Consider the following 26958-nt stretch of genomic DNA (forward strand, 5'->3'; position numbering starts at 1 on the left):
TTGTTGGGAAACCTGGCCCGGGAGTCGACAGACTGGTTCCCGGGGCTGTGCCTGCCCCCTGACGTCTGTGGTCTTGCTTCCTCACCTGTGTTGTGTGGACGTGCCTCCTACATCTACACATCAGCCCTATGAATGTGCTCTGAGGTGGACATCTCCCTATGGGGCTCTGTGTTCTTCAGTCAGTGTGGTGGGCGTCTTCCAAGCTTTCTTTGCAAGTTCTCCATGTCTCCCTCCATCCTGGAGTCCCAGTTCCCACATGGTGTGTGTGTCCTTCTCCGTACCTGCTGAAGCAGGTGACAGCTGAACCTGTTTCATCCTCATCTTACCCTCAACGGCCAGCAACCTGGAGACTGAATTAAATGCATTTCCTTGTTTGAGAAAGTGTTAACTACTTTTTAGGACTTCCATTTGTTTTGTTAAAGATTTTCTTTTAAAGACTTTATTTGACAGAGAGAGAGACAGGGAGAGAGAGAGAGCGAGAGCGAGCATGAGTAGGGGTAGAGGGAGAGGGAGAAGCAGACTCTTCCCGCTGAGCAAGGAGCCCGATGCAGGGCTTGATCCCAGGACCCTGGGATCATGACCTGAGCTGAAGGGAGAGGCTTATCCAACTGAGCCACCCAGGTGTCCCTTAGAGACTATTCTTTTTTTTTATTTATAGATATAGTAACACATTCATTCTTTAAAATTTGGAGAAAAAAGAAGCTTCCTGTCCTGAAGAAACAACTTTTGGTGTATATTCTTCTAGATTTCTGTTTCCCAGAATATGTAACTTTGTGTATTGATTTAATTATTTTATACACACTGATTTGCCACTTACATGCCAAAATGTCTCCTGCTTTAAATGACGGGAAAGTTCCGTGATTTGCAGATAAGTAAATGACTTAAACACGTCCCTCTTGTTTTTGTGTATTGTTCTCATCTGCTTTGACGCGTAAAATGTTTGCACGGCACCCTATTATTTCTGTAGGATGCTCCATAGTGGAATTACTGCTTTGTTCTCACCCCAGCTCACTCTGAGCAGCCCTGCAGTCCCCCGCCTTGCTCTTTCTAGAACATTCCAGACATGCTCCTGGAATTTCCCAATTGTTGGCCCCTCCCCCTGGCCTGCCCTTGCCCCACATGGCCACAAGTCTTGCTTCTTCAGTTCCTCGGACTTTCAGCTTTTTCTCAAGACTTTCATCCCTCCCTCTGCCCCTTCTCTGCTTCTCTCTATAACGCTCTGATCATCTGACTTTTTATATTTGTGCATTATGTGTCTCCTCTCACTGAAACGTAAGCTTGCCTGGGTAAGGGTTTTTGCTGGTTTTGTTCACTTCTGCGTGCCTAGTACTGGAACCGTGCCTGGCATGGAGCATGCACTTAATAAGTGCTTTTAAATGATAGAATATGTGAATGAGCAAATGGCTAGTGGAGAGTAGACACCTTCTTAAAGATTTTGACACATTGCCCACTTGGCATCTGCAGCGGTTTTTTGAGTTCTGTGCCAACCAGAAATGCATAAAAGCACCTGTTTTCCAACAGACTTTGCAGTGGTAGATTCTTATTATTATCTTTCATTTTGCCAGTAAGGTAGATGGCAAAGATGATATTTTTTTTTGCTAATGGTATTTTTGAAGATTGTACAGTTTTTTTTTTCGTATTCACTCAGCATCGACGAGCAGTTCTTACTCTCTGTGTCTAAACCACCATGATTATATGAGGTTGTCATGATTCACTTCCTGGTGCTGAGGAGAGTCCTAACCTCCTGTAGGAACTGGATAAACTCAGGATTCTGTTAGCAAATGAGAAGCTGGAGGTTGGCTCTTGGGAGGTGGTCATGGTGTATCCCCCATGTGGAATTAGCTCTTGATTGATTGACTAGTGCCTTATCTTTTAAAATGGAGCAAAGGTGCTACACATTCAAATAGTTTTTATTGAAATAATTTATGATCATTATTGAAAACTTGGAAAATACAAAGAGATAGAAGAAAAAAATATCCACAAGTCCCACCATCCAGATAACCATGTTGATATTTACCATTACTAAGTTTTCCTTACATTTCCTCTGGTCTTTTTCTTTGCATACTTTTATATAAATTTGATAATTCTATACATGCTGTGCCAGGCAGTCTTTCCATCTAAACCTATAGCAGTAATGTGTTCATATTTTTTTTTTTACAAACTCTGTGCAATTTCCCCTATGATTCACATGGACCTTGGATGAGTTTCCTTTCCCTTCTGATTTGGGGATGTAAAGTGGTCTCCGTCCCCAGAATTACCAATAATAATGCCATTGTATCTTAATGTAGGATACTTTTTCAGTTTTTAGGATTGTTTTTAAATTGTGAAATTGTTGTCAAAGTTCGTGAACACTTTTACTGCCAAATTGTTTTCTAAAAGGATTATCCACTTGCAGGACCAATAGTAATGTTTGCAAGTGGGGCTGTTTTGTGCCAGTTAATTTGTATCACAAGGAAATGGGTCAACGACCTGTTCTCTTTTGGACCTGTAACAGTTGGAACTTCGTTCAGAATAAACACTAATAAAAGCTTAAATAACTCCAGTGGCCATGGTTCAACAGTTCCCTGGGGCAGCTTGTTGCAGATTTTAATAGCCCGGGGGGTTTTGATTTCCTTTTATTTTCTTTTCCCCTCTGCTATTTTCCTCCCTCCTGGTTTTACAACATGTTTTCCTAGCCACAGTTAAGCCTCAGTACTTCTTGTTCTGTCTTTGTTGATTAATGAGTATAATTGACCCCTGTTGTCTCTATTATACAAACCAGAGCAATTTGTTTTTGTGTAGCAGTTATATTCTGGGCTGTCACAAAACTGCCTTACAAAGAGCGAGCTCATTATCAGCCTGAAGGAAAAGAATTTTAAGTGATGAAGTGAATATAGGTCCCTAAGAGGAGGAGGAGAAGTCTAGGCTGTTCAAATGTTCAAGGAAATGAAAAGCTCTGGGGGCAAAATCATCCATTGTTGCGTAGGTATCCAGCAAGACTTGGGTTATATCTTAAAATTATTAGATTAAAAATGGCTCCCCATAGAGAGAGTCTGGAAGACTGGATATAGAAGGGTTGAATGTAGGTCTAAGAAACCATAGAGCATGATATTTGATGGAGTGGGTTGAAGCCCCTGGGAAGTTCATGGTTATAAACATGATTATAGAAAGCCCAGCTAAATGCCTCTGTAGGGGGAGTAGAGGTGACTTCTATGTTGGAAAGTTTTATCTGACCGTAAAGAATACCCAGATTTCCATGGTATATCAGAAAATGGCTTGTCATTCATCTATATTTTTTTTCCTATTTCCCCTCTTCTCCCATGATCTTGATGAAATTTTTGTCGGCTCATGAAAGTAACTAAGCAGCAGAGGTCCAGGGAAGAGACATCGAAACGGAAGGAGATCCTGGCCTTAGCAAAGTCAGTCTGCCACAACCCTAAACAAATGGGGTCCTTCTGTTGCAGGATTCATCTTGTCTTCAGCTATTCCGTGGAGAGCTTTTAGGAATTATCTTGTTTCATAACCTTTTTTTATCTACCCTGCCATACTTCTTTCATAGGAGAAGAGGAAGGAATTTACCACAGAAGGAGGGGAAAAAATCCTAAGTAGCCGTGGTAAAATAATGAATAATGGTGACTCTGAATTACGAAATGCAACAGCTAGAAGTGCCTTAAAGATCTTCCCTTTGTTTTGTGAATAAGGGAAGTCAGGCACAGAAGATTCCATTTGCTTTCGCCTTGTTTCACCCAGTTCCTGATAGAGCTGGCTCTAAAATCCCAATGTCCTCCTTTTATACGTCACGTAGATTCTCAGCATTTTGAGCTGTCTTTTGGCAAATTCTTTTGTTCTTACACATTAATGTAAAGATTTGATCCAAAACAGCTCCAGAGAAACCATTCTCAAAGTGGAGGTTTTATTAATTGTAAAGAAACTTGCATTATCTTGTCTAAAACATGTTTTGTTTATGAGTGTTCAGAAAAAAGTTGGTTTGGTCCCTTCCAGAAACCTCTGATGGGGGGGTCCCTTCTAGAAACCCCTACCAGAACTCTCCATCTGGCTCTGGAGAGAGGGGCTGGGGGCAAGGGCAGGTGGAAAAACTTTCAGAATCTCTTTGAAACTCTAGAAAGAGTACAGCATCTCAAAACTATAAGACTTTTTGTCTCCTTGTTGGAAAGAAATGAGGAGTTGTCAGCCTTTATAGAATGACCGGCATGTCTTAGGAAGAAAGGGGGGTAGTTCTGTCACTGATGGTCAGCAGGGGATGGGAGGGCCAAGGGTTAGGCCCTGGGCCAGAGGAGGACAGGTGCTTTCTTGGTTAACCCCATTCCCATCTTCTAAAGAAACTGGGTAGATTGAGCTTCCTTAATGAAAAGAAAATACTACCTTGTACTTGGGAGTACAAATGGAGGTAGGAGGCAACTGGTATCTTGACTTTCTTCAAAGGAGAATTTCTGCAGTCACTCTGCCGCTATGGGATTTAGTAACTACAAGTCCCCATGTTAAGTGAATTTGCAGGTGTAGGATTTACGATGATACGGGGAAGAGAAGATGGGGACTTGGCTCAAAAACATACTTAAGAACTCCCTTGTGGATTTATTTTCCATTAAAACCATCAAGAGAGAACACTCAAGTGAAGGTTATGGTGACATTTTACAGTTTCCTTTTTATCCCAATTGGCACTACACTCTTCGCTTTCATTGCTATCCTTTGTTCACGGGAAATGCAAATGACACTCACAGGAGGAGGTGTTATGCTATCCAGGTTAAACTGTACACCCAATGCTGTGCTTACTTTATGATTTGGAACCGTTTTCTCTTCCCACGACCTTCCCAAGACCTTCTCCCATGTCTTGGCATGGTGATGATCTTCCCAAGACCTTCTCCCATGTCTTGTCATGGTGGTCATGACAGATATACTCTTAATTGTGCCCCTCCTGCCACGTGAAATGAATAAAGAAGGGAAAAAAACAGCTGTGGTAAGATCTGTATTGCATTAAGTTTAGTATGTAGGAATAAATGTTTCTCGAACTCCTCCTTCCATGTCTCTGATGTGTCCCCAGAGCCTCACCCGGAGAGGCCCGTCTTTGCCGATTCTCGCTTTCCTTCCTCCTCCGCGGTGCGATCCTAAAGCAGGACTGCTGTTGCCCTTTGTGCCTTTTGAGGCTTTCTCGGGAAAGCCTCAACTCCTTGTTTGCTATTTATTCTACCTTCTGTTACTCTTTAAAAAACCATCCCCTGGGTGGTGTGTTTTCCAATAAAGTTTCATGGTTTCCATGAAGATATTGAGAAGCAAGTTCACGTGAACTCAGGATTTACGTGGAGAGAGTTATTCCTGTATATTTCTGCAAATGCATTTTGCGGTTGTATGGTGTATAATATCCTGTCTCACCTCTTCTCCCCCAAAGCAGATCTGTCCCCCCTCCCCTGGCATGTGCTGATGTGGGTAAATTCCACCCTTTACCTGGTTTCAGGCCCCACATTATGATAATGATGGTATACCTTATCAGAATTTAGTACATTACATTTTCCCACATGCTCCTTAGAAAATCTGACATGCTGTCCGGAATAGGAGAGGACTTCACCCTTTGGGGCCCTATTCTTGGACCGCTTATTATTTTAATGAGTGACACTCTCTAAAGCTGTTCATTTGGTCTGAGCTTTAGCCTGATGAACGCTGTTTTGTCTGTGTTTCATCCTGTACAGGTTACTCTGGCCAGGACTTCGACTGGGCAGATTATCACAAGCAGCATGGGACAGAAGAAGCACCTCCCTTCTGCTTCAGAAATGTAAGCAGCTTGGTTCTTGCGACTCCTTTTATCACCATAAATTTTGTAAGTTGCTTTCTATTCCTGAGCAAGATTAGAGTGCTGCCGTGTACCACAGGATCGTAAAGCTTTTGTAGTTTTGAAAAAGTCCTCTTTCAGGTTGTGTATCTGCGTGACTCTGGGCTGTAGTAACAGATCCACCGCTAAATGTATGGTGGTTCCGGATAAGGTCAGTCAGTTCTCCCTTACGGAAGGGTCCAGTGTGTTCCTGATGAGTGCGTGCCTCCAGTGAGCCTTTGGCTTCATCATCTGAATCTAGTGAGCAGGTAAGGGAAAGGGGTGAAAGAGAAGCTAATCTTACTTCTAAACACTGTAGCTGATATTGACATGTTACTCCATTCACCTTCCATTGGTGAGAACCAGTCCCTCGGCCACACCTGCCATGAATGAGGCTAGGAAATGTCCCATGGCCGTGTGGCTTTTTGCAGCCAAGAGTCCATACTAAGTCAGCCAGGAGTCCATACTATAGAGAAAGGAGGACACGTTACATATGCACTTGCTGTGTGGAGTATACTGTTGATAAGCCCATTGATAGGAGATTCTCTGCTCTTGAGGTATAGTCTCAATATATGATCTTCAACTTCTTTTCTTGGATTACTTCAATAAGATGCCAGTCCAACAGTTCTCTGCTTTGCTTACTTTAAGCCACTTCCTGGTTCAAATAGAACTGTTGGCCTGATGGCCCATAAAATAGCACTGTGTGAGTCCATGTGTGTGTGTGTGTGTGTTCACACATGTGTACTTGTTTAGGTATAGGAGTTGGTTGTATAAAGCAGCTTATAAATTATTCATTGAAACCTTATCAACCCTAGGAACTATGAAAAGAGATCTGGATTATTGTTTCTGTTTTGAGAATGAGGTGTAAATATATAGCTTCCTGTGTTAAACATGCATTTAGTTATGAAAGTTAATTCTTTATGCTAAAAAAAAAAGAATCAGTCCTCCAACTGGGGACTGCAGATAGTACAGTGCAGAGAGCCCCCAAATCAAAGACTTTCTGGACATGTGCTCCTAGAGCTGCTGATTCCTTGCCACCCCCTATAATTTGTACTGTGGAGCTAATAGCATACGAGAACTAAGAGGCAGAGGGGTTGGCTTCATAGAGAAGCTCAATAGTGAGCATAAGTCAGAGGCGGATTTTGAAGAATGAAGTAGGTTGATCAGCGGGCCGGCTTGTACTTAACATATGTGGAAACACATCAGCGGCAGAGCTGGAAAGCAGGGCTCCAGAAATGACCAAAGGGACTTTCTCCTGGCTGACACTGCGTTTGCACAAAGGTGGTTCTGCAGCATGGAAAGATCTGTGTGGTGAGTTGAGGAGGTAGGACAGGGACACCGTGGAGGCACGCCACCATGAGGATAGCCGCGGGTCAGCTCCCGGGGCTTATCAAGTCCCAGTGCGTCTCACTAGACTTTTTACCACAGTGACATCACTTGTCACAGAGTCCTGGCCTCGTTGCCTTTCACTTAGGATCGTGGAAATACTTATCAAAACATCCCCAAACCCCTCTGGAGTTGCGCTTTCTACCTGACAAAAGAAATATTCCTTCCCTGCCTCTCCAGCCTTGGGAGGGAGGAGAATCCTGACGTGTCCCCTAGCTTTGGAGGTGGGGAGTTGTTTCTTCTCTGACAACACAGTTCCACCGCAGCTGCTTTCCATCCGTCCATCTTCTGCTCCTGTTCCATCAGCAGCTGGCTATGTGCAATTTAATCGTGGAGCAAGCAGCCACATCCCCAGGTGGCCTCTGAGCTTTCAGGATTTAGCTACCAAGATGAAATCTCTTTTAATGAATATGCTGGCATATTCATTAGGAATGCACTTGTTACAAATATGGCCCGTTTTATTTCTGGCCCTCCGTTTATTTAATCGACAGGATTGTTATCTGCCTGTTGGCGTGTGCATTGCATTAGCGGTGCTTTGCTGAATTTGTTAGCTTGCTACAAGTGCTCTTTAATGGAATGCTTATTATGAATTCATTTTTTTAATCACACATCTTGTGTGTACTAGAGGAGGGGTGGTGTGGAAGTGGATTTCCCGGGGGATGTTTAACAATCAGAGGCAATGCTGAAATGGATTGACACAGCCAAATGCTTAGTAAAATAAACTCACAGGTAACAGTTTTGCTATTGATCTTTATAAATTACCCTCAAGCAGTGAGTTGAAATGAAAATAGGTTATACGGTTGTAGTTTTCCCTTATTAAGTAGGATAAAAGAACATTTTCACTTACTTAGAGGCTTTTCGGGCAGTCTGTCGAGTCATATTATCAAAAAGAAGCTCAGTACATAGTATGTATGGATGGGGCAGGATGACTTGCAGAAAAATAGCCCACCTAGAATTTCTGTGTTTCCTATTTCCAAAGAAACATAAAGGAAAAGTGCAAATTGCTTTCTCAACATACACTGGATAATTTTGTTCTGGTTAGATAAAGGTGTAATTGCATTTGCAACTTAACCTGTATAAAAAGAGACGTGAATGTGAATAACCTTGGTGTCTTCCCATGGGTCACGTAAGGATGTAATCTCTGTTATTTACAAGAACCTGTTAATCTCAGTTTATGTATTTCAAAATAGATATATTACAGTATTGTAATGTCTGGTTGAAATTTATAGTAGTGGATGATTTTGGAAAATCTTATATTTATTTAAAAATAATGCTAGGAGGGAGTTTTGCTTTGAGTATTGGCTGAGCTCATGCTGAACTGATCCTCTGGCAGATAGCAACTATAGACTCTGGACAGGATACCAAAACAACTACCTTGGGGGTGTGGAGAATGAACAGAAGTGAGAAGATCTGGAGGGGAGCAGGTGCTTGGAAGAAACATTATGGGGTGATTGTGTGATTTTTTTTTTCAGACTTTTTTGACAGTTGACAACGTATGAGATGACAAAACCAGTAATATAAAAATTACAGTCTTTCTGGCCTGATGAACCAGATAACGGAATTTGGGCAACTGCAACTGTTGGAAAGTGAGAAGAGTCTCAGATAGGGAAGAGCCAGGAGAGGGAAGCACAGATTCTGTGTATAAACTCTGCTTAAATTTTTGGCTGATCCTTGGATTGTGTATTTTCCAGGCAAACTTCCAGGCAGCCTAGTTAAGGACGGAAGACTGAGCTGAGGTTTGAGCTCCTTCTCAGGAGACAGCGTGTGTAGTTTGAGTCCAGACAAGTTAATTGCTTGCTTAAAACAGAATACCACACTCTTGGGAAGAACATAACACAATCCAGAGTCTCTACCACATAACATTTTAAACATCCAGACTTCAGAGTTGCTCAGCCCATGAAGAAATATGAAAATTCTCAGTAGAAAAGATAATCAACAGAGACCAAACCAACATTACTCAGATGTTGGAATTAGCAGACATGTATTTTAAAGCTCCCATTAAAACTAAGCTCGGTGCAAAGCAGTGATTCCCAAAGTGCGGTCCTTAGGCCAGCAGCTCCAGCATCACCTGGGAACTTGTTGGAAATACAAATTCTGTGGCCTTACCTCAAATCAAATGAGTCACAAACTTTGGGGTAAGGCACAGCAGTCCATTTTTAAAAGGTTCTCCAGGTGATTCAGATGTACCCTAACGTTTGAGAAGGAAAACATGAATGAGAAGGTAGAAAGTGCCAGAAGAGAAGTAGAAGGTGTAAAAAAGAGAAATTCTAGGACTGAAAAATAAAATACCTAAAATAAGTAAATTCATTGGAAGGGCTTCCTAGCAGAATGGAGGTGACAGGGGAAAGGGTTGATGATTTTGATCCTATCTGAAGAACTGAGAGAAAAAGAAGCTTGGGTGTGGGGAACGACAACAGAATCTCAGGGACCCGAGGGACGATATCATGTGTAGTTGGAGACCCAGAAGAAATGGCCACAGAGACTATGGAAGAAAAAATATATGAAGAAGCAATGCCCAGAAGTTACTAAAGTAGCTGGAAGTACTAAATGCACAGGTTCAGGAATCTCTGTGGGCCCCAAGTTAGTATAAATATGAAGAAACCCAACCTAGTCAAACTGCTGATAACCAGACATAAAGAGAAAAATCTTGAAAGCATCCAGAGAGAAAATGATAGATCCCAAATAGAGGAACAACAGTTTGAATGACAGTGAACTTCACATCATAGACAAGGGACACCAGAAGACAGCAAACCAGTGTTTGTAGAGTACTGAAAGAAATAAACCACCAAAGCTAATGCTTCCTGAATGAAGAGAGAAACAGACACTTCACCATGGAAGATAGACAAATGACAAAGAAACGTGTGAAAAAATGCTCGACATCATTAGCAATAGGGAAGATGCAAGTTAAAGCTGTGATTAGTGAACACGGGACACCTATTAGGATGATTAAAATTGGAAAACGTGGCAATACCAAGTGCTGGTGAGGATGTTTAGCCACTGGAGTGCTGCACGCTGCTGATGGAAATGCAACGTGATATATGGAAACCAATTTGGTGGTTTCCTAGGAAGTTAAACATACATTTACCATGTGGTCCAGCAATTCCATATTTAGAGAAATGAAAGCTGCATTATAGGCTGCATTGTATTCCCCCCAAATTCATACAGTGGAAGTCCTAGCCCATAGTATCTCACAATGTGACTGTATTTGGAGTTAGAGTTTTCGAAGAGATAATAATTAAGATAAGGTGAGGCCATATGGGTGGCCTTAATCCAGTATGACTGGTGTCCATATGAGAAGTGGTAATTAGGACACAGACTGTGTACATGGAGGAAAGACTGTTTGGAGACAGAGAGAAAAGGTGGCTGTCTCAAGCCAAGGAGAGCGTCCTCAGAAGAAACCAACCCTGCTGATGCCTTGATCTCAGACTTCTGGCCTGTGGAACAGTGAGACAAATTTTTATTGTTAAAGCCACCCAGTGTGTGTTATTTTGTTATGGCATTCCAAGCAGACTAATAGACTCTGTTCACACAAAAACTTGTGCTTGAATGTTTATAGCGGCTTTATTCACAATCACCAGAAATTAGACACAGCTCAAATGTCCTTCAACTGGTAAATGGATGGACTGTGGCACAGCTCTAGAAAATACTCAGCAGTAAAACAGAATGTACTGCCCATTTGTGCAGTAGCATGGATGAATCCCAAATGCATTTTGCTTCTGTGGAAGAAGCAAGACTGCACAGTGTATGGATCCGTTGATGTGATCTCATGGAAAAAGACAAAACTCTAGGAACAGAAGACAGGTCCATGGTCCTGAAATTGGGAGTCTGGGAGGGATTGATCTTCAAAGATCCAGTGCAAAGGTATTTTGGAGGTGAAGGGACTGCTCTGCACGCTGATTGAGGTTATGGCCGCAAGACTATATGCATTTCTCTAACAGCCGACCCTCAGGGAACAGGGCAGCAACAAGAGTGAATGTTCCTATGTGTAAATTTTTTAAAAAGTGAATTGAGAAAGTAAATAGAAGTAAGCCAAAAACCGCAAATGTAAAATAAAGACAATTTCAGGTAAAACTATGGGAATTCGCCACCGGCAGACCTGCACTAGAAACCGCGCTAAAGAATGTTTTTCAGGCTGAAGGAAATGATGCCAGATGGAGACTCAGGCCGACTCCTCACACGCATGGATACGCCCAGGCGCGCTGCGAGTGAGGAATACAGGGAAGGAAGAAGACCTGCTGTGCACCTCAGTGACTGTGTGGAAGTCAGGGCGCATGCGGGACTGGGAAGATAACATATCCTCTCCTTCAACAGATACTAGTAGGCACCTGCTGTGTACCAGCAGAGCTGTAATTCTGGGATGCAGGGGAGGTCATGGTTCTTTTCCGGCGAATGGTGGGAAAGCCCGTGTCTGATGGATGAGCTCTGTGTGCCAGTGCATCCCCGCTTCGCCTGCGGGCCACTCTGTTGCTGCACCTGCTGCCTTGTCCTCTGGCTCAGTGTCCGTTCTCTCTCTCTTTCAGACATCATTCAGTCGGGGTTTCATGAAGAACATGAAGCTTGAAGCCGTCAACCCCAGGAACCCAGGAGAGCTCTGCGTGGCCTCTGTTGTCAGTGTGAAGGGCAGGCTGATGTGGCTTCACCTGGAAGGTACGCTGGGTTCACAGCCGTCGCGGAGAGCTTAGGGTCCGTCTGGAAATGTACACATGGTGCTTCTCCAAAATAACCCCTTTCGCTTTCCTTTCATTTAAACAGATCTTAAATTATTCAGTGTTCTTAAATAAGCGAAACTAATCAAATACAAATTTGTTCAGAGGCTCTCATCTTAACTAATAATTTCATGAAATGAGATACTGGTGTGATAATTATGTTTGGAACACAGTGGTCTTTTTACGTCTATGATTATAAAAGCTAATGTCACAATTAAATTAATACGAGTCACTAGAACTGGTATTTGAGGTCTTGGTTATTATGAGGATAAAATTATATATTTGCATTTTAATGTGAATAATACCCTTTACTTTGTTTTCTTCCGTAGATGTTTAATTTTACCTTGAAATAGTCACTGGAGATGACTTTCTCCCCAAATATATATGTTATATGTTGTTTAATGATGTTTAAACTCTCCTTTATAGATCCTTTTTTTTTATAATTGTGCAGATAATTCAGAGAACATTATAATTTATAAGCGGAACCATGATGAGATTTTACATTGAGATAGAACACTGTATTTTTATATGTTATATTTTCAGTGAGAAAGAATTAAGTCTGATCTGTAAGATTTTCCCATTTTTCCGTGATCTAAATTTTTTGGGTTGGTTGGTTTGTTTTTTTATTTTCATGACATTCATTAATTATTTTAAATGTATATGAAAAAACAAGACTAGTTATGAATAATAAATTTAGCTCTCTTGGCCCATATTTTAGCCATCATGGCATGCTCCTACCACCATTGGAATGGAAAGTTTGCAAGGTCATAGAAGTGGTGCTAATCTCATCATCCTGTCTCTTTAGTAAGCAAGTGTAAGAAGCATCAAAAGTTCTTCCTTTTTTTCTTGTTATGTTAGTCACCATACAATACTGAGCTAATAATTTCGATCTCATAAATCTTGTAGTCTAAATGAGTGGGAAGGGTAGAGAGCAGTGATTGTAGGTGAACATCGTCTGTGTCATTTATTCCTAGAAAACTAGTTTAAAACATTACTGTGGTTTAGGATTTCAAAATCAATGTGAAATAAAAGGAAATTCATCAAAAGTTGATTGGGGCATTTTCAAGTAAAATGGCCTCCAGCGGGAATTAGCCAAAAAGTAGACACAGGCATGATGGTGATATATCTGCGGCCACGGGAATAGAACATGACCTTATTTTCACTACTACATGTGAAGTTGAATCAACTGCTCTTGGAAACACAAGATCCCTCCTGTGATTTCGAATCCCCACATTAAACCTGTTGCCTAATACTAGGCGAAGCCGTATTGCAAGATCGGGGTCTTGCTTGGCGTTATTAATTTGAAAACAAAAATGGTAGAGTTCAAAGCCCATGTTTCTTCATTATGATTTAGCCCATTTCCATTAAAGTTCTTTGGCAGTCATTATTTATTTAGCAGTTTGTACTTCCAGAGTGCTTTACCGCTGTTAATTACCTAACACAGACAACAGTAAGAGCATCCTGATTTTTATAGATGGAGAAACGAAGCTAGCTAAGCTGTGAAGGTATGCCTAGGGTCAGTTTCCTTGTCCTCGACAAGATTGGTTGGTTAACTCATCAGACCCCACAGCTTTCCAATTCTTAAAAAGAATGAGAAGCAGCAACATTTAGCATATATTTAAAATTTTTAGCGTTTATTAACATTATAAAAACATTGTTTTTATAGCAAAGAAATGTAAGGCAGCTCACATCAGCTCTTATTCTCCAGAGTGCTTTCTTACCCTGTAGCAGTGAAATCAGCATTAGAGAGCAGATCAGAAAATAGATTGTCCATTTTTTTCCAGACCTGACACACTAAAAAAAAAAAATTTTTTTAATAAACAGTTTGTTGCATATTATCTACCTGGAATCCGTGGTCAAAATCATGTGTTTGATCAAAAAAGTAAAATCCCATTTTGTTTCTTTGTTCTTAACTTGAATTTTGGGGGTTTTGGATTTTGTTCTGTTTGGGGCCTTCTTGAATATTACTTTTCAAGTCACAGTGAGCTTAGTGGCAGCTATTTCTCATCGTTTCACAGTTTTATGTATATAGTGTTTTCTGTCCTCCATCCTGGGACTAAATGCTGGAGATTGCCATGGTCACTTTGTGGCTGTTAAATTATTTTTATGATTATGGTGATTCTGATTATAGACCATTTATTTACTTGACACTGTAAATGTAGAAAGTACTTCATAACAATTTATTAGTTATTTTTATGCATTAAATTGATTTGAAGTATTTTTCAACACATGGCTAATTGACCACTTTTAGGTAATTAAAATGATCATTTTTAATCTACTAGTTGACTTCTCTTGAAGTCAGTTCTTTAAGTATCTGTAAAAGAGCTGATGTCGAAGAGTGGGCAATGAACAAAATATATGCGATTGCGGTGGTATTATTTTAGACACATATTTGAGAAGAATTGCAAGCTCCCACAGACCGCTGACGGTTAGCAAGCCAATTTATGATGATGGGGTTTTTTAGAGAGGATGTTGTAGTGCTTTCTCTCTTGTGTTAATACTCTGCTCGAGGTGATTATATCTACAATTATAAGCATTAGCCATGTAGTATGAGTTGCTCTCCATGGTAACGCCTCCAACATTGCAGCCCTGTGCTCGTGCGTCTTCAGCCCCACACGCCACATCACTTTACGTGCCTTCCAGATCATTGTCTCCGGGGATAAGGTATGGGTCTTCCACCCGTCCTCAGGGTGCCCCATGTCCTTCCACCTGTCCGCCTGGCGCTTCCACTCCCTTCCTAAGAGGGCTTACATCTTTGCCTTCCTTGGCTTCTCTTACCCCCATTATTATTAATATTTTCCTCCTGTTCAGAAGAGATGTGATAAGCTCCATATTCCTGAATATATTACTTTTAGTCTTTTGGCTGAGGCAGAAATTCCTTTTATGCCATAAAAGGGACGGTGACCAGCAGGCTTCGTTTCTGCAAAGTTATTTAACTCTTTTAGGGGATACCACTACAGAAATTTTTGAAGAGAGCTCTGGAAGGGGACAACAAAACCCGGTTTTGCCATTGGGAGTGCTGTTACACGTGGAAACGGGCAGGGGACTCTCGGCTGGCTTTCTTGTGCTTTGAGCATAGGGAGGGAATGAGGCCCTGTAGGAGTTCTTACCCACTGCTTTCAGTTCTGTTTTTTCTTTTTTTTTTTATTTATTTTTTTAAAAGATTTTATTTATTTATTTGACAGAGAGAGAGATAAGCTAGAGCAGGAACACAAGCAGGGGGAGTGGGAGAGGGAGAAGCAGGCTTCCTGCCAAGCAGGGAGCCTGATGTGGGACTCGATCCCAGGACACTGGGATCATGACCTGAGCCGAAGGCAGACGCTTAACGACTGAGCCACCCAGGCACCCTCAGTTCTGTTTTTTCTAAAAACAAACACGCAGAGGACGAAAAAACAAAGATGACCCAGAATCTTCAGGTCTGTGGAGAAGTATCAGAATCTTTTTTTTAAAAGATTTATTCATTTATGTATTTGAGAGCGAGAGGGAAAGAGAATGAGCAGGAGGGGCAGAGGAAGAGGGAGAATCTCAAGCAGACACCCCGCTGAGTGGGGAGCCCATCCTGGGGCTTGATCTTACGACCTGAGCTGAAACCAAGAGTCGGCTACTTAACCAGTTGCACCTCCCAGGCCCCCTGAGAAGTATTGAAATCTTAAGAACAGAGAGCTTTAGTCAAACCCAAATTAGGCTGTTACCACCGTCTCCTGATCCTTATTTTTTGCTGCCCTCTGAAATGAAATCAGAGAAAATAAAATCTTTCCACACTCAGTCCTGGAGAAACATATATGTCAGTGTCAGTCTTTGAATCTGTGCCATGTATAGCTTCAGGCAGGAGCTTCCTAGAATTCAGCAATCCCCTCTTGTCACTGCGAGCTTCACATCCCACTTCAACAAGCACGTTACATGCAGGGCTCCCCGATTTCCGCCAACGAGAGCTGTCAGGAACAGCCTGCGACTCTCGAAGCCTGAACCTCATGTAGAATTTCAGCAGAGGAATTTAAACACAAGATGCTGCGACAGTTCAAGGATGAGTGTGAGCTCTCCTTCCTCCCCTCTTGAGAAATGCATGCACTTTGGAACGGCCCAGTGACATTTCCTGATTTATCTGATTTTCTGTTGGCTTCTTGGCTGTGGCGAGGTCAGCCTGCCTCTGCTGTTTTCCTGTCTTCCATTTGCTCTAAGTGTTAGCCCAGTGTCCTGAGCCAGGGCACCTGGGTTGTTAGGAGTGACAACCAGAAGGTGCAGACCCTTCACGTCAGACGCGTGCACTTTCGCATGAGCCCGTTTGCTACTGTTGTGGTTTCCCTGTCCGGTGCTTCTGACTCTAAGTCTCTCTGCTTCCTGTTTTCTAGAGAGTAAACCCCCAGCTGCCTGCCTGGGGGGAGGCATCACCTGGCTGTGCACAATCAGCAAGGGGATTAGTGGTCGACCTGCTTCTTAGGGAGACTTGGGATCAGCCGCCTCTCCTCCATTCCAGCCCAGCATCCTTTGCCTCTCAAAGGCTCCTGGTCTGTCTGCCCCATGTCGGCACAGGGCCTAGAGGCTGTATTGGCTTGCTTCTTGCCTTCCTTGTCCTCTCGCTTTCTAGAGATCTGATGAATGAATGAATGAATGAGCATGTGAGCACTGTATGGCTTCTAGCCATGGGTGGCTCCTTTGTTTTAAGTTAAATTATAATTTCAGTTCCTCAGTTGGGCTATCTGCAGTCAAGCGCTCACTAGTCACATGAGGCTAGTGGCTACTGTTTTGGACAGCACAGTTATAGGACGTCTGTATCCTTACAGAAGCTTCTTTTGGGCAGCCCTATTCTAGATGCTCCGCTCGAGTAAGAAGTGAGCCCCTCAGGCCTGTCGAGCCTCAGAACTCAGATTTTCTTGGGGCGTGGGGGCAGTAAAATGCAATCTACTCTGATGAGTAGTTCAGTGCCAAGCTGTACATTTCATTTATCATCCAGGGGAAATGAGATTTTGGGACTCAGAGAACTTAGAAACTAGACGGCGAGTCTGTCTGCTCCGGGGTCGGCTGAGAAGCACAGTGTTTCGAGTAGGACGGGATTGGGCCAGGAAACGAGGTGCCTCCACGATCACTGAGAAGCCTCTTCACATCAAGGGCACCTTGGCATCTCCCGAGGGCAGGAAGCTTTAATCGCTGCTGGTCTGCCACGGGCTTCAACCACGAAGCGTGTGAGGTTCCAGTGGTACCGTTGCAGCCTCTCTAGCGACCCTTAAAGCTTAAGAACAGAAATGGAAGTATCAAGTCCAGCTGTTACAGCTGTCACGGCCTTGCTTTCTGGCAGTGATAACCGCGGCAAGATCGCCCCAGCCTCATGCGACTGTCCTCTGCATCTCCTGTGGGTCGATAACCACCGGTGGAGCCTGCTTTGTCCCTGGGATCGATCGTGCAGCAGAGTCTGGGAGTTTCGTTTCTCAGCTCTCCATCCCCCACTGGCAGACAGGAAGGTGGGAACTGGCGCCCAGAGCCAATCAGCCATAACCAGCATTCCCTTTCTCTGCCTCATCATAAAGGAAAACCTAGTTTTGTGGCAAATAGAATATACAAGATCTGAGATCACATAACGACACAATGGAGGTGTGTTCTTTTCGTGGAGGTAGCTGGTAAACCGTTTATCACTTTCATTTTTTTTCCCTCCTATTTATTTAAAAAAATTTTTTTTATTTTATTATGTTATGTTAGTCACCATACAGTACATCATTAGTTTTTGATGTAGTGATCCATGATTCATTGTTTTCATATAACACGCAGTGCTCCATGCAGTACGTGCCCTCTTTAATACCCATCACCTGGCTAACCCATCCCCCACCCCCCTCCCCTCTAGAACCCTCAGTTTGTTTCTCAGAGTCCATAGTCTCTCATGGTTCGTCTCCGCCTCCGATGTCCCCCCCTTCATTTTTCCCTTCCTTCTCCTAATCCTCCATGCTATTCCTTATGTTCCACAAATAAGTGAAATAATATGATAATTGACTTTCTCTGCTTGACTTATTTCACTTAGCAAAATCTCCTCCAGTCCCATCCATGTTGATGTAAAAGTTGGGTATTCATCTTTTCTGATGGCTGAGTAATATTCCATTGTATATATGGACCACATCTTCTTTATCCATTCATCTGTTGAAGGGCATCTCAGCTCTTTCCACAGTTTGGCTATTGCAGACCTTGCTGCTGTGAACATTGGGGTGCATATGGCCCTTCTTTTCACTACGTCTGTGTCTTTGAGGTAAATACCCAGCAGTGCAATTGCTGGGTCATAGGATAGCTCTATATTTAATTTTGTTTTTAAGATTTTGTTTATTTATTTGACAGAGAGAGACACAGCAAGAGAGGGAACACAAGCAGAGGGAGTGGGAGAGGGAGAAGCAGGCTTCCCGCCGAGCAGGGAGCCCGATGCGGGGCTCGATCCCAGGACCCTGGGATCATGACCTGAGCCGAAGGCAGACGCTTAATGACTGAGCCACCCAGGCGCCCCTATATTTAATTTTTTGAGGCACCTCCACACTTTTCCAAAGTGGCTGTACCAACTTGCATTCCCACCAACAGTGTAGAGGGTTCCCCTTTCTCCACAACCTCTCCAACATTTGTTGTTTCTTGCCTTATCAATTTTTGCCATTCTAACTGGTGTAAGTCGTTTATCACTTTTAAACAAAGTAACAATGTGAGACGCGCCTTGCTCAGTCTGCTCACGTTTGGGCGAGCAGCCGAACGTCCGGCATTCGTGGGGGGACGGTGCATTTGCTTGGACGACTCGCACCTCTCCTGGACAGGTGTCCTGCCCTTTCTACGTACGAGTAGTGATAACTTTCCCATCTCCAGTCCTCCTCACACTCCTGCTTCCTGTTCCTCTTGCTATGAAGGTTGATATATATTCTCCATCTCTGGCTTTGGTTGGTTGTTTTTGTTTTTTACTTATGATGCTTTTTCTACGTAAGTTTCCCCATAGTCACTGATAACTCCCCATCTGTAGGTGGTCCCCACCCCTTTTCCTGTTTGCAGCATTTGTCCTACATTGACCCCTCCTTCGGAGCCTCCCCTCCATCTCTTTTCCAGAGTACTGGGCCAGGCAGGTTTCTCCTCCCCACAGAGTCTTCCTTCGATGAGCGTTCCTGGCTTTACTTGGTTCAGCTTCCCTCACACGTAAAGGTCAGAGCTCTTCAGAGTGCTTTTCTTCCTGAGTGCCCACGCCATCTCGTCTCTCTGTGGCTGCAGGAGCCGTTCCATGCCCACGACTCCGGCACTCGCGGCAGACCCGCACACAGCTCCCGGTGTTAGCTGCCGGCATAGCATCCCCATGCAGACACCAGCGTCCCCCATCCAGATGTCACTGTTGTTAGCCCGACATTTGCTGGCTCGAGTTTCCCCTGTGACCGCCGTTAGAAGCCACGAGACCGTCCAAGCCAGCACATGGCCACCAGCAGCCTGCCACTGTGACCGGCGCATCCCCTCAGCACCCAGTGCCCCTGCCCGGCTTGGTCTTCAAGTCTCCCGGCCGCCCTCTGTCCCAGGTCTTCATCCCCTCATCCTACAGTTCTTCCCTTGCTGCTGCCCTGCCCGGCCTCATGGGGCCCTAAGAGTTCGATTCGTAAAAGCGCAGCCATTGCCTTCCTGCTCATTCTCAGTCTGTCCGTATGTCTCCCGGAGTCAAGGCTCTTGTTCCACCACGTGGATTTGGCAGCCCCCTCCTGACAATACACCCAATTCCTAGATGTGTGATCTTGAGTACTTTCTGAGTTTGAAACCTCTTTTCTTATTTGTACAGCTCTATAAAATATATATAATCATGGATCCTGCTTTATAGGATGGTGGTGGAGATCGGAGGAGGGAATTAGCATCTGTAAAGTGCACGGTCTAGTAAGAGCTTAGGAAGAGGAGGTGGCTGATGAGCAGATGGAAAGGCAGCCCCTTGTCATGTCAGCTTTACCTCCCTGCCCAGAGCCTGCACTCCATCAGAACAGAACACTCACTGTGTCTGTAAACATCTTGATACTGTCATTGGCGTCGTGAGGCATTATACAGGGCTGTGCTCCTCTATCTTTGCCTATCACATAGCACAATATTTGGACGAGAGTTCATGTGCACTTTGCTCGCTAAATGCTTGCTTGAATAGATAAGAGGAATGAATCAAATCTTGTGTTTCTGAACAAGAAAGTGATTTAAGATACAGCAGTCCCTTAAGAACTGCTAGCTGATTCTTTGAAAGAATTAAAAAGATCAATAAACCCCTAGCCAGACTTATCAAAAAGAAAAAAAGACCCAAATTAATAAAATTATGAATGAAAGAGGAGAGATCATAACCAACACGAAGAAAATACAGACAATTTTAAGAACATATTATGAGCGACTATATGCCAACAAATTAGGCAATCTGGAAGAAATGGGTGCATTCCTGGACACATATAAACTACCAAAACTGAAACAGGAAGAAATAGAACAGATCCATAAGGAGCAAGGAAATTGAAGCAGTAATCAAAAATATCCCAACAAAATAGAGTCCAGGGCCAGATGGCTTTGCAGGGGAATTCTACCAAACATTTGAAGAAGAATAATACCTATTCTTCTGAAGCTGTTTCAAAAAACAGAAATGGAAGGAAAACTTGCAGACTCATTCTATGAGGCCAGCGTTACTTTGATCCCAAAACCAGACAAAGACACCACCAAAAAGGAGAATTACAGGCTAATATCCCTGATGAACATGGATGCCAAAATTTTCACCAAAATACTAGCTAATAGGATCCAACAGTACATTAAAAGTCTTATTCACCATGACCAAATGGGATTTATTTATTCCTGGGCTGCAAGAGTGGGTCAACATTCAGAAATCAATGTGATACATCACATTAATAAAAGAAAGGACAAGAAACCTATGATCCTCTCAATTGATGCAGAAAAAGCATTTGACAAAATATAGCATCCTTTCCTGATTAAAACTCTTCACAGTGTGGGAATAGAGGGAACACACCTCAATATCATAAAAGCCATCTACAAAAAGCCCACAGCGAATATCCTTCTCAATGGGGAAAAACAGAGCTTTTCCTCTAAGGTCAGGAACAGGACAGGGATGCCCACTCTCACCACCGTTGTTCAACATAGTGCTCGAAGTCCTAGCCTCAGCAGTCAGACAACAGAAAGAAATAAAAGGCATTTAAGTTGGCAAAGAAGAAATCAAACTCTCACTCTTCGCAGATGACATGATACTTTATGTGAAAAACCCAAAGACACCACCCCAAAAGTGCTAGAACTCATACAGGAATTCAGCAACGTGGCAGGATATAAAATTGATGCACAGAAATCAGTTGCATTTCTATACACTAACAATGAGACAGAAGAAAGAGAAACTAAGGAATCGATCCCATTTACAATTGCACCCCAAAATATAAGATACCTAGGAATAAACCTAACCAAAGAGGTAAAGGATCTGTACTCTGAAAACTACAGAATACTTATGAAAGAAATTGAGGAAGACACAAAGAAATGGAAGAGCATTCCATGCTCATGGATTGGAAGAATAAATATTGTTAGAGCAGAGAAGTCTACGCACTCAATGCAATCCCTATCAAAATACCATTGATATTTTTCACAGAGCTGGAACAAATAATCCTAAAAATTGTATGGAACAGAATAGACGCCGAATAACCAGGGGAATGTCGAAAAAGAAAACCAAAGCTGGCAGCATCACAATTCTGGACTTCCAGCTCTATTACAAAGCTGTCATCATCAAGACAGCATGGTACTGGCACAAAAACAGACACATACATCAATGGAACAGAATAGAGAGCCCAGAAATGGACCTTCAACTCTATGGTCAACTAATCTTTGACAAAGCAGGAAAGAATGTCCGATAGAAAAAGGACAGTCTCTTCAACAAATGGTGTTGGGAAAATTGGATAGCCACATGCAGAAGAATGAAACTGGGCCATTTCCTTACACCACACACAAAGATAAAACTTAAAATGATGAAAGACCTAAATGTGAGATAGGAATCCATCAAAATCCTAGAGGAGAACACAGGCAGCAACCTCTTCAACCTCAGCCGCAGCAACTTCTTCCTAGAAACATCGCCAGAGGCAAGGGAAGCAAGGACAAAAATGAACTATTGGGACTTCATCAAGATAAAAAACTTTTGCACAGCAAAAGAAACAGTCAACAAAACCAAAAGACAACTGACAGAATGGGAGAAGATATTTTCAAATGCCATATCAGATAAAGGGCTAGTATCCAAAATCTATAAAATAACTTATCAAACTCAATACCCAAAGAACAAATAATCCAATCAGGAAAAGGGCAGAAGACATGAACAGACATTTCTGTAAAGAAGACCTCCAAATGGCCAACAGACACATGAAAAAGTGCTCAACATCGCTCGGCATCAGGGAAATCCAAATCAAAACCTCAATGAGATACCACCTCACACCAGTCAAAATGGCTAAAATTAACAAGTCAGGAAACGACAGATGTTGGCGGGGATGCGGAGAAAGGGGAACCCTCCTACATACAGTGTTGGTGGGAATGCAAGCTGGTGCAGCCACTCTGGAAAACAGTATGGAGGTTCCTCAAAAAGTTGAAAATAGAGCTACTGTACAACCCAGCAATCGCACTACTGGGTATTTACCCCAAAGATACAAATGTAGTGATCCGAAAGGGTATATGCACCCCAGTGTTCATAGCAGCATTGTCCACAATAGCCAGTCGTGGAAGGAGCCCAGATGTCCATCGACATATTACTCAGCCATCAGAAAGGATGAATACCTACCATTTACATTGACATGGGTGGAACTGGAGGGGATTATCTTGAGCGAAATAAGTCAGAGAAAGACAATTATCATATGGTTTCACTCATATGTGGAATAGAAGAAACAGTACAGATGATCATAGGGAAAGGGAGGAAAAATTGAATGTGAAGAAGTCAGAGAGGGAGACAAACCATGAGAGACTGTTAATTCTAGGGAACAAACTGAGGGTTGTTGGAGGGGTGAGGGGTGGAGGGATGGGGTAACTGGGTGATGGGCATTGAGGGCACATGATGTGATGAGCACTGGGTGTTATATGCAACTGATGAATCACTGACCTGTACCTGTGAAACTAATGATGAGTACATGGTGAGTATATGGTGGCTAATTGAATCTAAAAAAAAAAAAACAACAAATAAAAACAAAACACTGCTATCTTGCCAGCCGGATTTTGAGCCGGTGAGATATTTTATACATGTAAGCTAACGTTCAAAACCTCTTTGGCTAGTTTTTTCCTATGCTTGGTTCAGTTCCAGTAAACTACCCTCCACATTATCTCCGGGAGTCCTATTAAAATGCACCTTCCTCAGACCTAGAGCATCTGAGTCCGAAGCAGGGTCTGGAAGTTTGCATTTTATTTTATTTTATTTTATTTATTTATTTATTTATTTAAAAGATTTTTATTTATTTGACAGAATGAGAGAGCACAAGCAGGGGGAGCAGCAGAGGGAGATGGAGAAGCAGGCTCCCCGCTAGCGGGGGGCCTGATGTGGGGCTTGATCCCAGGACTCTGGGATCATGACCTGAGCTGAAGGCAGATGCTTAACAATCTGAGCCATCCAGGGGTCCCATGGGAGTCTGCATTTTATCGTCACCCTCCCCAGATGATTCTTCTATGTGCTAGGGTTTGTAAAGGTCTCTAAGATCTAATGGGCAGGGTGTGGCATGGTTTAAAGGAACTCCTGTTGAGGTGACCTCTTATAGATAGAACACCAGGTGCGGAAAACTGCCCCTTAAGCCTTTCTGTAATTTGTGGAAAAGTCAGGTTGGTTAATAAGCATTTCGCAGAGACTTGCAAAAATCAAACAAGGGAAAATGCAAATGTGAAAGTAATTATATTTCGAGCCAGTGTGGGTGGTTTTAAAATCTTAAAAGGAGGTATGGCCTGCATGAGACAATTTTGGGAGAAGCTGCTTCAGCAGATCAGGGGCTGAGAGCAATGTTTCCTGAACATTAAAGAGGGTGGTCGGAGAGTGGGAACTGTCTGTGGGCAGAGGCTTTTAATCCTCCCAGATCTGTTTTATGGCCAAAGCTGATGCTCGATTAAATGGGTCCTTGGTGATCAGCAACAGAACTGGGCCAGCTGTCTTAGGCAAAATGCGAATTTGGGGGAAGGCTTTTGAGGAGGGGCTGGGGGATCGCCTCTCCAGAGGCTTTGCTGCATGAACCCACACAGGGTTTGGGCTTTCAAGCTGCCGTCGTGATGGATGTGATTTCTGACTGACTACCTTTCTGTTGTCATTTGCCCGCAGAGAGGGCAGATCTGGCTCCTTCCCCTTTGTGGGAGGTGCCAGTGCTTCCTCATCCGGGAAATTCTGCAGGAGGGATGTGGGGCCTGAATAGGAATGGGACAGATGTTAAACAGACCCAGCCAATCCAAACCCAAACCAGAAGCAAAAACAAGAGAAAGAAAGGAAAAGGCCACCTGCAATGCCTCTAGAGTTAGATTATTTAGGGTCAAATCCAAGATCCGTCACTTGCTCTTTGATCTGTGCCTCAGCTTACTCATCTGTAAAATGGGGATGTATTTGGTCCGTATCCCTTATAAGGATTAAACATTTGGCCAAGTGTCGGGCCCGATGTCAGGGCTTGCGTGTGCTTGCAGTCCTGTGAGTGTCTCTGCACACACGCATTTGATCCCATTTCTGTTGTTTTCCTTCAGACTGCCTGTTTCCTATCACATCTTGATATTGCTGCCCACAGTTTTGCCTGTCTCTTTTTTCCTTGGGAATTTGGCCCCACAGCTGATGAAGGGACATGACAGTCTGGTTTTGTAGATGGGCCTCTGCGGATGGAAGGAGCCGGACGGATGGCCCCCGGGGTTTCCGGCGCCCAGTCTCGCTCCCGGATCACCGATCACTTTCTCTCCTCTGGGGCCTTATCTTTCCGTCGCACGCTCGAGCCCGTCACAATTTGCTGTGGCCTTTGACTTTTAAGGAGGGTACTGAGCAAGGCTAACTTGCTTCTCTAAGTACCTCTTGCCTTTCTTCCCTTCCCACCTCTTAATGGAGGTGTGGGGCTCCTTCAGACTCTCTTCCCAAAGCCTCTGCCTTTCAGAGGGCAGGTAGAACTTTGTGGAAGGGAACGGTATCCATTGAGGGGATGACGCAGTCTCAGGATATGGCACATGGCAGAACTATATTAAGGTTCCAAAGTGATGCTTACAAATTTATATGCTTTGTGAATATGGAACATCTTTGTCCTCTTAGCAGCGAAATGATTCATTGTAGTTTGGTTTTATTTCCTATTAAGGTCACTTGCCCTTCGTTAATCTGGCTTCTGTGGCAGTATGGTCCATGTATGAGACTCTTTTTTTCTTCTCGGAGCGTTTTGTGTTGTGTGGTTATTGTGGTGATAGTGAGGTTGTGATTGTAAATTAGTTGATTCATTCGCAAGGGCCAAGAATACATGAAAGTATCCGTGGTCAGAGTCTCTCTCCCACTCCTGCCCCCATCCCTCAGTGTCCCAGCTCCTTACCAGCAGACGCCCATTGTTTTTTTAGAAAGTTTTTTTTTTTTTTAAAGATTTTATTTATTTATTTGAGAGAGAGAGAATGAGAGAGAGCACATGAGAGGGGGGAGGGTCAGAGGGAGAAGCAGACTCCCTGCCGAGCAGGGAGCCCGATGCGGGACTCGATCCAGGGACTCCAGGATCATGACCTGAGCCGAAGGCAGTCGCTTAACCAACTGAGCCACCCAGGCGCCCCAGCAGACGCCCATTGTATTAGAATTTTGCACTTCCTTCCAGATTTGTCTTATGCATATATAAATATATGTTATTTCCCCCTTTTTAAACAGATGGTAGCATACTATATATACGCAGTGTTCCATACTCTGCCTTTCTTTGACTCAACGTATACATATACATCCTTAGATATAAGTATACAAAGAGGTTTCTCGTCCTTTTTTATAGTGGCAGAATATCCTGTCATACAGTGTACCATGATTTCTTTAAGTACTTCCCCATAGATGGAGATTGAGGCTTCCCGATTAATTTTGAGATGAAGGTTCTGGATAAGGATGAATGAATAGAATCCATATTGACGGATGCAGCTGAAATGAAGTCCGAGGTTGAGCATGGTTTTGTGTTGTTCACAGAGGGTGTCCTCTAAAATGGTAAGACTCTTGCAGTAGTCCACTAGGCTTTGCATAGGTAATTTTGGAAATCATAGAATAATCAAGGAGAATCACATACATTTTTCAATTAGCAATAATCACGCCTTGGATAAACTGCATTGGCTACGATCATTTTGTAAGCTAGTGGGTTCCTGGTCGTGGAAAATAATGGGTTATTTTTTAAAAAGATTATATTCTGAGTCCAGCCAGATGTATCTAGATGCATAAAGTTGATAAAGGGACATAAGGAATCAGTACCCACCATTCAGAATAAGTTTAGAAAAGTTTCACGATCAGGAAAATGTTCCTGGGAGATAAATAACCCACTTTTCCATGTGTTCTTATTTAGTAGATGCCTTAATGGGTTAGATTTGAAAGTGCAAGGAAGGCAGGGTTATAACTTTCTTGAGGACATAGTCGCTGACATGTTGTAGCTCATAAATATTTGTTTTGAATGGAGAGCATGATCAAAGAATTTTAAAGTATGGTAAAGACAGCCGTATATATCTATTACTGTATACGTTGTGATGGAAGTGTATATATTAAAGCATTAATACCAAGTGATGTTTGAACCAGCAGAATATTGGAAGATGAAAGTCATGATTCAGGAAGGAGCAGGCTATCAAGTTCACCGTATGCTTCCTTTCGAAGTACTACTTTGACCTTGAAAATCTTACTTGTACCTAAATGTAAGTCTGGAGATAGAAATGTATGTTGTAGATGAATTCAGCCCGTTAGCAGAATTGTTAAGTAGCTAAGAAACACATGCTATTTTTGTGAGTCCAAAGATGAGGAAACAGCTTGAGGACCCACTGGAGAGCCGTGTGCCCTCCGAGACAGGGGCAGTCACTTCCACATTGGAAGCCACCCGGAGTGTTTTTTCACTTCTTGTCTGTTTTGGATGTCATCTTATGTATTTGATGGTCTCTTTGGCAAGT

At 43.0% G+C, this 26958-nt stretch overlaps 1 protein-coding gene across 1 annotated transcript in view; it reads left to right on the forward strand.

Moving 5' to 3' along the window:
* Positions 1–26958, forward strand: part of SFMBT2 (Scm like with four mbt domains 2) — a 202799-nt gene that overhangs the window by 129935 nt on the left and 45906 nt on the right. The window contains exons 9-10 of the mRNA XM_021696759.1: positions 5682–5764; positions 11707–11833. Coding sequence (XP_021552434.1) covers positions 5682–5764; positions 11707–11833 — 210 coding nt within the window. The remainder of the gene's footprint in view (positions 1–5681; positions 5765–11706; positions 11834–26958) is intronic.

The sequence above is a fragment of the Neomonachus schauinslandi genome, chromosome 5 (genome assembly GCF_002201575.2).
Source record: "Neomonachus schauinslandi chromosome 5, ASM220157v2, whole genome shotgun sequence".
Lineage (NCBI taxonomy): Eukaryota > Metazoa > Chordata > Mammalia > Carnivora > Phocidae > Neomonachus > Neomonachus schauinslandi.